Here is an 11,789-nt window from a genome sequence, read left to right as displayed (position 1 = left end):
AAAGCTGAGTCGAGCCATTCACATCCCTGGTATGTTGTATTGTAGGTCACCCTTCTGGGCAAATGGGGCGGAAGGACGGAATGTTGCTGATGGTTTATTGACAAGTGAAAGGTCACTGTGCCATATGCACATTCTAAGCGCATCTTAAAATCTATTGATCACTGTAAGCAGTTCTGTCCTAAATGCACATTGAATGGACCAGAAATAGTACATGATGTAATCAGAGTCTGTCCAGTGTTTGCAGGAAGTGTTATGAATACAGATAAAGCATTACCTATTGTCATCAATAGATTATTATTTTGAGGTCTAACACACTACAGGCCGATATCCAAACACCAAGCCCCAAAATGATCCCAACTCCCCATCGTGCACAAGATGCTATTTTGCTCACAAATAATGATGCAACATGATATAAAATGGTCACAAGAGCCACATGAATACAACAAGCAAAACTGTGCTTGATTGTAAGCGAGCAGGAGACACAAGGACGGAGACAGGCGCAGTCCCCACCTCTACCGTCTCCTCCTCCGATTGTACGTGCTTCCATTCTGCTATACAGTTCTGGAGATAAATGTATCAAGCTGAGAGTTTTCCGGCGGGTTTGAAAAACCAATCAGATTCTAGCTATCATTTATTTAGTACATTCTACAAAATGACAGCTAGAATCTGATTGGTTGCTATAGGCAACATCTACACTTTTCAAACCCCCCTCTGTTTGCCTATTCCCAGGGGTGGCTGTTGTTGACTGGCCAGAATCTTCATATTCATAAGGTACCTATAATCTACCACCTTCTGCAGAAACCGTTTGCTAATGGCTGTTGGCTTTATTCCTTCCCATGCTAAACCCTGGGTTAACCATTTGCCTTCCTTTGCAGCCTAAATCAGTGATATAACTTCCAGATATTTGTCATAGATCTCATGGGATAGAGATAGTCATAGAAACGTCAAGTGGTAAAGCCTGGGGAAAACAAATGGAATTTAAATGGCAATTTAACGGCTAAGGTAACTGAAAAAAAGAAACTTGGTGGCACTGAAAAGGTGGTGGACATGTCAAGCAAAGGTAAAGAAATGATGGCTAAAAAAAGAAAGGGGGATTTGTAAAGAAGGGGTAGTTCAATATTGTACAATAGTGAAATAATAATATACCTGTGACAGGAGCGATTACATTAATAATAATTTATAGTAATTCATGATTAAAGTGAGATTAAAGTTATATATGTAACACAATAACAGTGAATTTGAGCTTATATGCAGCACAATGTATTTATCATGGTTTTCAAAGTCCGAGGTATATTTACTAAACTGCAGGTTTGAAAAAGTGGAGATGTTGCCTATAGCAACCAATCAGATTTTATTTATCATTTATTTAGTACATTCTACAAAATGACAACTCAAATCTAATTGGTTGCTATAGGCAACATCTCAACTTTCTCAAACCCACAGTTTAGTAAATATACCCCCAGATCTACTTATAATGAAAACACATATATCTACACACATACATATTTATTCTGCTCCTATTAAAAATCATATGTATGAAATAATGCAGACATAGATTAGATACAAATGACATATATGGCCAGTTAAAATAGAATTGTATTGTTTCTTGCTCTGCTAGAATATAATAAGCAATATATAGCTGCAAAGGAAACATACTCTTTATCATTTATACTTAGGTAAAGTACTACTGCATTCTACTGTCTACATTTGGCATTGGCTTATAACTATACTGAAGGAGTGCAGGCTGGGAAGTTCATTGGAATCTCTCTGGTTGATGAAGAGACATTATGTTTCAGTCTCCTTGATGTGCAGATTGTCTTGGGAGTGACATATATTCCAATCATGGCTAGAATTGGAACTTGGGTCCCTACAGATAGCCAGACTATTCTAAATACCCATTAATCAAAGTTTATTCAAAGATTTTTTCTGTATATCCTTTATGTTATCATTCGTTCTTTGTGTTTGTATTTTCATATTGTAACCTTGATAACTTTAAAATTATTTGGTGGTGTGAACACGGTAACTTTCATGAAATCTGCTCAGAGAGGGAATGTTAAATAATTGTGCATCTGTATAATGGTGATCTGTGGAATGGTTTTTGAACTGTGTTGCTATCATAATTGCAGTTTCAAAATGATTATTTTTTAAATGTGTGGTAATCACAAAATTAATATTCTGTGAATCCATTTACTTAATTGTAATATATATTGATTTTTGCTGAACATGTATGCTCTTAATTGTATAGGAAATTCTACTAGTAGTGTTTATAGTTGTGGTGAATACATTTTTACCTCTAATATTCAGCATATAGTCTATTCTCAAGGAAAAGAGTAGACAATGTTGAAAAAACGTCAAAATAGGCTTTCTATGGGCAGAGGAGGTTGGATCAGAGATAGTCCATGACACAGCAAGAATTTAATTAATTATCAAGCCCCAGCGGTTCCCAAAGTGTGCGCGGTGCCACGGCGCTGTCACAGGGGTGCCGCGGCCAGAGAGAGAAAAAAACCCCCAAAAACTTACCAATCTGGCAGCGCCCGGGACCCAGCATCTTCTCTCCTTACTGAATGTCAGACGTGACATCATCATGCCCGACATTCAGTGACAAGTGGCAGGAGAGAGGAGAATGCTGGATCCTGGGCGCCGCCGGATTGGTAAGTTGTTGTTGTTTTTTTTCTCTTCCTGGTCCCCGGGATGCAGAGGGGGCACAGAGTGAGTTTGTGGAGATGCAGAGGGGCACAGAGTGTGTGTGTGGAGATGCAGAGGGGGCACAGAGTGTGTGTGTGTGTGTGTGGACATGCAGAGGGGGCACAGAGTGTGTGTGTGGAGATGCAGAGGGGCACAGAGTGTGTGTGTGTGTGTGTGTGGAGATGCAGAGGAGGCACAGAGTGTGTGTGTGGAGATGCAGAGGGGGCACAGAGTGTGTGTGTGGAGATGCAGAGGGGCACAGAGTGTGTGTGTGGAGATGCAGAGGGGGCACAGAGTGTGTGTGTGGAGATGCAGAGGGGCACAGAGTGTGTGTGTGTGGAGATGCAGAGGGGCACAGAGTGTGTGTGTGGAGATGCAGAGGGGGCACAGAGTGTGTGTGTGGAGATGCAGAGGGGCACAGAGTGTGTGTGAGGAGATGCAGAGGGGCACAGAGTGTGTGTGTGTGGAGATGCAGAGGGGGCACAGAGTGTGTGTGTGGAGATGCAGAGGGGCACAGAGTGTGTGTGTGTGGAGATGCAGAGGAGGCACAGTGTGTGTGTGTGGAGATGCAGAGGGGGCACAGAGTGTGTGTGTGGAGATGCAGAGGGGACACAGAGTGTGTGTGAGGAGATGCAGAGGGGGCACAGAGTGTGTGTGTGGAGATGCAGAGAGGGCACAGAGTGTGTGTGTGGAGATGCAGAGGGGCACAGAGTGTGTGTGTGTGTGTGTGTGGAGATGCAGAGGGGCACAGAGTGTGTGTGTGGAGATGCAGAGGGGCACAGAGTATGTGTGTGGAGATGCAGAGGGGGCACAGAGTGTGTGTGTGGAGATGCAGAGTGGGCACAGAGTGTGTGTGTGGAGATGCAGAGGGGCACAGAGTGTGTGTGTGGAGATGCAGAGGGGACACAGAGTGTGTGTGAGGAGATGCAGAGGGGGCACAGAGTGTGTGTGTGGAGATGCAGAGGGGACACAGAGTGTGTGTGTGGAGATGCAGAGGGGCACAGAGTGAGTGTGTGTGTGGAAATGCAGAGGGGCACAGAGTGTGTGTGTGGAGATGCAGAGGGGCACAGAGTGTGTGTGTGGAGATGCAGAGGGGGCAGAGTGTGAGTCAGGTAGTTATTGGCATATCGAAGATAGAACAATAAATTGCACAATGCCACTGATACAGAATTTACAATGATAAACCTCATGATTACCTGAAAAGTAATGCTTTAGATATTAAGGTGTGGTATGTACGTTTTAAAGTCTGTAATTGACATTAGTAAAGGCCATTGCAGTGCATCATGGCTTTTCACAAACAAATTGTATGCTTTTTATAACTGTACTGATGGATCACGAATACTATATTTCGATTTTGAACTCTATAACATATAAATCCCCTTTTTCTTCTTACAACATAAACTACTACTGCAGCTAAGACGACTCTACCATGTACTAGCAAAGATCATGTGATCCCTACGTATTGGAGACGTATTGATGGCAAAATTAATGAACTCATATTACTACATAGGTAATTCGATGTTGCAGTGGAATTGTGGATTAAAGCAGAGATTTATTTTCTTCTTATTGTAAAATAGTAAAACGTTATTCTCAATGGGAAGTAACCAATTATGTAAATAAATGCAAACTTAATGATTTGTTGCCCTAAACAAAGATGGCTGTCGGGGATTCAGTGTTCCCAGCAGTCAGCATTACAGCTATTTTATAACACAAGCGCGGCTCTCACGGAGCAGAGCAAAACGCAGGCATTAGGCTGTGGAGTAAGAGCAACATGGATAACCCGCAAAATGGACACATTACTACTGGTAAAATATTCGGACTTTGTTTATTTGACAACGTGTTAGATATGTATTCACTTCTAGGCTATGTTGCATAACTTGAATTCGTTAAAATATAATTATTACTCTTTAGAGACTTCTATGCACTATTTTTTCAATCAGTTACTTACTTTTACAGACCCCATTATTGCAATGTATGATCATCATGTAGACTTGTTCCAATTGCTTTAAATATTTAAGTTTCATGGGCATTCAGTAGTGCTCTGTAAACTGCACTCAAAAATTGTATAGAAATAGCTTTACTGAACCCTGAGATTTCTGGAAGAGCATGCACTATATCCCATATCTAATATTACCATTACCTGTTTATATTTTAAATGAACTGAGCAATTTATTTATTTTCTCATGGGATTACTTTACTTGCATAATGACAACGCTTTATTAGTTTACCTAGTATATGTTTTTTTTTTTTTTTTGTTTTGCCTGATGGGCACAGTGCTGAAACATAATTTTCACTAAAGAGCTACTGTTTCCCTCTTATAAGGACTCCTCAGTGTTTGACAGGATTTTTTGCTTGGCATGTAAAGTACCAAGTAGCGAATATCTGGACATTCTTTAAGTATTTATCAAATATACTGTATATAATGCAGGCATCCTTCCTAATCCTTGCAAGAACTTTTTCTCTTTTTAGGATCTATGATAAACATACAACTATTCATTTACAAATATTTGATCTTTTATCTTTCAGTGACTCTTGTCGAAAGTAACTCAAATCCCTCAGGGTTCCAGCTAGTCAGCACCTATCAGACCAATCGTGTGGGAGATCCATCCAACCTGGTGGAACTGGCACAGCAAGTGCAGAAGGTCTGTGGCAGTTTAAAGACGCAGTAACATTTTACATTGAACTAAGTTAGGCCTGGCCATCCTGTGGCTCCCTAGGTGTTGGGAAACTACAAACCCCAGCATGCCCTGTCAGCTTTTAGCTGGCTCTCTACTGGCAAAGCATGCTGGGGCTTGTAGTTTCACAACACCTGGAGAACCACAGGTTGGCCTGGCCTGAACTAAGTGGAGTAAAATCCTGCATTAACTCGCTATACTTCTCATTTTGTCCCCTATCACATGGAGGATGCACGTCTTCTAAAAAGACGTATTTCACCAGTGGTTTTACAGAAACATTGCATCAACCCAAATAACTGTCCCATGTATTTTAATTTACGTTCTTGGACACTAAACATGATGACATTTTATTAAAGCATACCTGCACAGTTGCCTATGTTTTAAATAAAGATGTCAGACACTTTGGGGCTGAGCAAGTAAATTTTAACACTTGTGTCTGGATAGACTTTTTTGTACACAATAAGTCCCGTTATAATAAGTTTATACTTTCATTTGTTTAGAAATAACATTGTAACAACCACTGTCAGTGACTAGCTTTTTCTGCAAACTGGGCTATTCCACGGCACATACTGGGAACAGCTGAAAACATGGTCTCTTATATCCTATTTTAAAAGACCGCTAAATCCAGTAAAATAATCCTTTATATTTAAAGCATGGAGTGTAATATTTAACCCTTCACTACAGTTCTGTTTAAATTTTAATGCAATATTGCCTTCACTGTCATATCTAGGGAGGATTCCACACTATCCTGGCACATTAGCAATGTTCCAATCCATCCCACTCCATTGGTTTCTTCGCTATAGGAGTAGCACATACGCTTAGTTTTGACATCACCACTAATTGCAGTGATTTTGGATTATAGTTCTCTCTTATTTGTGGAAGCCCTCAGGACTTTTTGGGATTCCCCTTGGAGCCATGATACCACTGTGATTAGTGATGAAATGATAGATTAGAAATATTGAAGCATATGCTCTTAGCTATCTGTGTAAGAAATAGACCCTAACCAGCTATCAGATTTGTGGGCTTTTTCGGTTAAAGTGTTAGATACATATAGCCTAAGATACTGGTGCAAGTTGTGGGCACAAGCAGCGTGACAAATGTTATGTGCCGCACAAAATTACAATGTGCAGTGTATTTGCATCCAACTCTAAGGGGTTTATTTACTAAATTGGGTTTGAAAAATTTGGAGATGTTGCCTATAGCAACCAATCAGATTCTAGCTGTCATTAATTTAGTAAATTCTACAAAATGACAGCTAGAATCTGATTGGTTGCTATAGGCAACATCTCCACTTTTTCAAAGCTGCAGTTTAGTAAATATACCCATAAATCGCTCTCTTAACAGCTGAAAAAATGGGGTTAAAAAATTCCTTTAGCTTCAGTTATGTATGTAGTCAGCGATTTGGATGCCACATTTTTGTAGTGCAGAGTGATTTTTTTTTTTTCTTTTCCATTAAGTCCACAACTACGTGTAGCCTGTATTCTGACTGAGACTGATAGAAAATCTGGTCTTCATTAACTAGTCCCCATATGGTCAGGTTGCTTGGTCTGTACTCCAGTTGCTTTATCTATCCAATATGATCACCAACTTTTTGTGTCCAAATTGGCAGTAGATTTTATCTTGTTTGTTTAGGCCAAGCGATCGGATCTCCTAGTGTATGGGCAAGATTTGCACAACTTTGTACAATGTAGCACTGTTATGCTCATGCCTCCTTATCTACATGGATTCTTCTATTTCATAGAAATCTTTCACATTAGATATCTGTTAATAAATAAACTTGCAACCTGTTTGTGTAAACATGTATTTTATTGATGAAACTTCAGTAATTTGACACTTGGGGTATATTTAATAAACTTCGGGTTTGAAAAAGTGGAGATGTTGCCTATAGCAACCAATCAGATTCTAGCTGTCCTTCCCTAGAATGTACTGAATAAATGATAACTAGACTTTGGTTGCTATAGGCAACATCTCCACTTTTTCAAAACCACAGCTTAGTAGATACACCCCTTGTTCTCACATACAGTGTCAGATTGTGTGTCCTGGGAAAAGGCTTAATTTAATGTATTTACCCATAGGCCGATGATTTCATAAGAGCCAATGCCTGTAACAGACTAACGGTTATAGCGGAGCAGATCCGAGTGCTACAGGAACAAGCAAGAAGGGTAAGTATGGGAACCTAGTCAAATATATTGGAATAGTGACACAATAATGCTAATATTCTTGCATCAAAATTGTATATTAATGGTTTCTTCTTTTATTGGTAAATCTAATAATAATAATTTGTAAACCTGAAGTGCTCTTTTGTAACCTGGTGCACCTACTTATGCTTGCAGTTCTCCCTGGTTTTTTTTGTCTTTTTATTTTTCTGCAAAAGGACTTGAATTTTGCTGGCATCTCGATGGTATCACAGGTCTATTATTATCCTGTAATCTTAATGGGATACATTTTGCACCTTGCCTTAAATGGAAGTGTACTATACTGATATTTGTAGTAAAAATTAAAAAGTTGCTTTTGTTTAAGGGATAGATATTGTATTTGCCAGGCAAATCTATAATATAAATGTCTAGTGGCGTGTGTTAGTCTGTGTGTGTGTGGAAAAAAACAAAACAAGCTGCAGCGCCACCTGCTGGGCAGAGTTATACACTGACCTATATATTTCTTGAAGGAGAAATGACAGTTGGGAGTGGTTGGTGGCTGCCGGGGGTGACAGTTGGGAGTGGTTGGTGGTTGCCGGGGGTGACAGTGGGGAGTGGTTGGTGGTTGCCGGGGGTGACAGTGGGGAGTTTTTAACAGCTTAAGTAGCTTGATGTGACTAAAATGCATGAGTATCATGCACGGGTTACATGACCTACTAAATTCTTAGTGTGTGTGGGAAAAAAAACCTCAAAAAGGGCTGAAATTTGGTATACTGACATTATTAACGAGTTGGGGGGTCAAACTCATTTTCGTGAGGTAATTTTACCTCATGAACACACATGTGTACAGTGGCGGATCCAGGGGGGTGCGATCGGGGCAATCGCCCCCCCTAGCAGGGGTTTGCTGCCGACGGCTGCACAGTATGTGCAGGTCCGTTTGGCAGTGACAGTGTGCTGCCCGGCTGCACTGATTGTGTTTTAAACACACTGTCACTGCCGAGCGGACCTGCACATACTGTGCAGCCCCCGGCAGCCTCAGAAGTCGGAAAGGGGGCGGGGCCTAAATCGCCCCGCCCTAACACCCCCCACCGGGGAACAAACATTTTCTAGATCCGCCCCTGCATGTGTAGCGGCGTGTGTGTGTGTGTGTGGAAAAAACTATTTTCTCAGAAAGGGCTCATCCGAATGACCTGAAATTTGGTATACTGACATTATTTGACAAAAAAATGCATGAGTATCATGCACGGGTTAACTTGTTGTTATACATTTATTTATACAGTCCCCGCCTTTATCATAGTGTTGTACAATTTTTAAAAGAATACGAACAGCACATATACTAAAAATAAATAAAATATATATAGCGCCCTGCTCAGAAGACTTTACCGTTGTTGCAAATAGTCTATCATATTATCTGGTAACCTGAGAACCCTATGAATGATCTCCAATGTACCCAGGTATTAGAGGAAGCCAAGAGAGATGCAGACTTACACCACGCAGCCTGCAATGTTGTGAAGAGACCAGGGAATATTTATTACCTCTATAGACGGGAAAGTGGGCAGAGATATTTCTCAATTCTCTCTCCTAAGGTAAGATAACAGGTTTGCAGCACAGTAAAGTTAGATTTGCTTTTGAAATCATTATATACCGCATTTAGAAGTCGCTAGACGTATAGGGATGTACAATTGGGAACATTATAGATTTGGATATACAATAGGTATAAAATATCCGCATTTTATTTTCTTACATAATGGAATCACAGTAGCTTTATTCAGGAATTATTACCACTGATCAATACAAAATACTGTCAAAAAAAAACCAAAAAACGACAACAATTTTGGCTTTGCTGTATGATATGTCATTATCCAGCTGGGATATAAATCTTCTGAGTCTCGGGTCTCTTCCAGACTGCAGCAGGTTTACCTCCAAGCTTTGCTATATCCAAATTGCCCTCTATTTTGACAAGTTTCCCAGTTCTGGAAGAAGAGAAGCGGCCCCATATCACCGTGCTTCACGGTAAGGATGGTGTCCTTGGATTGTTGTGCCAAACATAGCACTCAGCATGTCAGATTTACCATAGGCCTATTCCCCCCCCCCCCCTTCAAGCATTGATGTTTTGGAGGACAGCCTGCTCTAGACAAGATCACACTTGTGCTCAGTTCTTTAGGACGGACGTGACAGTGCTTTGCGGGATCTTCACAGTCTTTAGAATCTTCCTTTATCTTTCTACTGATTGGTGCTTCATAATAACATCTTCAGATTTGGCCTGAATATTTGTGATGAAGCTCTTGTTTGAAAATGGACCAACGTTAGGACAATTTACAGCAAGGTGTATTTATTTTTAAATCAATTCAAATACTTTGATTGTACATAAGTGGATTCCACTCAGTTAATTATGTGGCCTGTGAAGACAACTAATTGTTGCAGGGTTTATTTTAGCAAGACGGGTGAATACTTCTATAATCAATTATTGTCGTTTTTGTTTTTATAATTTTTTTTTTTTTTAAATTACTTTGGGGGGGGGGTTTAATTGTGCACGAAGACCATTAGAGCCTAATGTTGTGGCTGTGCGCACTATCAGGTATTACGGTAAGTAAATATTGCTGCACTTGGCGATTTTAGTACTGTAACATCTTGCAGAGGCTCATCATACCAAGTTCTGATGGAACAGCCCCTTAACGGTTTCTATTGCTCGTTGGTAAGTATTATTGAATACATGCCAAGATGTAAGAAAATAAAATGTGCATAATGGGTATAAGTATTCTATATAGCCGCTGTATATAAAAGGGCTGGGCATACTCAGTTGCCCAATATTATGACACCATGCCTAGAAGAAGTCGCCTCATTGACTTTGAAGAGAGTTGTTATTGGGTTACGTTTGGTATAAGCTACAGTGATCCTCTGAGTCCAGCTGATGTTTTACAAGGCACCGTGCCTAAGGGAATGTGGATAGGGAAGTGTGTGGGAAACCTCGTAGGCCTTGACCATGCAGTCGTCCGACATGTAACTCTGAATCAGTTGATTGTAAATGAAAGTCTAAGACCTAGGAAGCATCTTCAAGTACAGTCTATTAATATATTCCCACAGATATCATGGTGGCCCGCTTAATATACCTGTAGTATTCCAGTTGGTCCAGACTGCAAAGAAATATGTAATTTGGATTACATAAGAAACATTTATCTTACTGGTGATTGAAACCACAACCAGATGCGGTCATAGAAGTCACCCTTCTTCCAAGATGAAACACCTTCCTTTTTTAATATTGCAGATCATGTGTAAAGCTTACATTGCAATGATGACATTTCTGCAAATAGCATTTTGACAAAGGTTGTTGCAACTAGTAGAGACAGAAAGGTATCTTATTGTATCTTTAACGTGCCTGCTTAAAGTTGGAAAGGTAGAAAATAAGTTGGCCGTACACATTGTATTTCCACGTAATTGTTAGGGGCTGCATGGTCTATGCAGCCCCATCTTGGAGGTTTATCCATAAACTCTAAATATTTAATCATATGCCAGACAATTTGCAGTATTGTCTCCTCTTATAGATGTTAACAGACAAATTCAAGCAGACCCCTGAAAAGATTGCAGAGATTTCATGACAAACAAATAGTGTTCGGCCAGCTCCTGGTGACATCATAGCTCAGCTTTCCCAGTGAAAACCGCCCAGCCTCATGTAAATTGGAAGTCCAGAGATTCCACCACCTTATCCAAATAGGACGTCATTGGTTATGTATCTTGCGTAAATCCTTAAGAACATAATATTTGTGGCAGGTCACCTTTCTTTCTCTTCCCGTTTAGGAATGGGGCTCGAGTTGTCCACATGAATATCTTGGTGCATACAAACTTCAACATGACATGTCCTGGACTCCCTTTGAGAACATTGAGAAGCGAGATGCAGAAATTAACATAATCGATAAGTTGCTGAAGGAGCAAATTGCCCTTCCATCATGTGCGGAGCCCAACTTCAGAGGACTGACAAATTAAACCTACATGATCCTTAGAAGCCATGCACATGTTTCTAGACCACTACGCGGTGGACCTCTGGCTGGTGTACCTGCCCAATGCTTTGTCTTTTCTTCTGTCATGGTGACATTATTCCTCCACAGCATGGGCCTCTAGTACTCTCCTCTGACTAGGATTGGCTGATTGTGTCTATTGATATGTTTATGGCTTAGTCCATGAAGACTGTGCCGACTATAGAGCTTTGCTCCTTTTATTCGGAGGAGCTGTAAAGATGGGGGTGTACTGAAGAAGCTGAAGGGCTTTCCTGCCAAATAAAAAAAAATAAATCTCTGTC

General features: G+C 40.5%; 1 protein-coding gene across 1 annotated transcript; it reads left to right on the top strand.

The window, feature by feature from the left end:
- The first annotated feature begins 4,350 nt into the window (after positions 1–4,350).
- Positions 4,351–11,786, top strand: C11H1orf50 (chromosome 11 C1orf50 homolog). Its single transcript, XM_075189879.1, has 5 exons — positions 4,351–4,490; positions 5,212–5,327; positions 7,436–7,522; positions 8,950–9,081; positions 11,291–11,786. Exons 1-5 carry the CDS (start codon positions 4,457–4,459, stop codon positions 11,474–11,476), a joined length of 555 nt encoding a protein of 184 aa, XP_075045980.1. The 5' UTR covers positions 4,351–4,456; the 3' UTR covers positions 11,477–11,786.
- Positions 11,787–11,789: the final 3 nt, after the last annotated feature.

The sequence above is a fragment of the Mixophyes fleayi genome, chromosome 11 (genome assembly GCF_038048845.1).
Source record: "Mixophyes fleayi isolate aMixFle1 chromosome 11, aMixFle1.hap1, whole genome shotgun sequence".
Taxonomy (NCBI): domain Eukaryota; kingdom Metazoa; phylum Chordata; class Amphibia; order Anura; family Limnodynastidae; genus Mixophyes; species Mixophyes fleayi.
The sequence above is the reverse complement of the archived record's forward strand: the minus strand, read 5'-3'. Positions and strand labels throughout refer to the sequence as shown.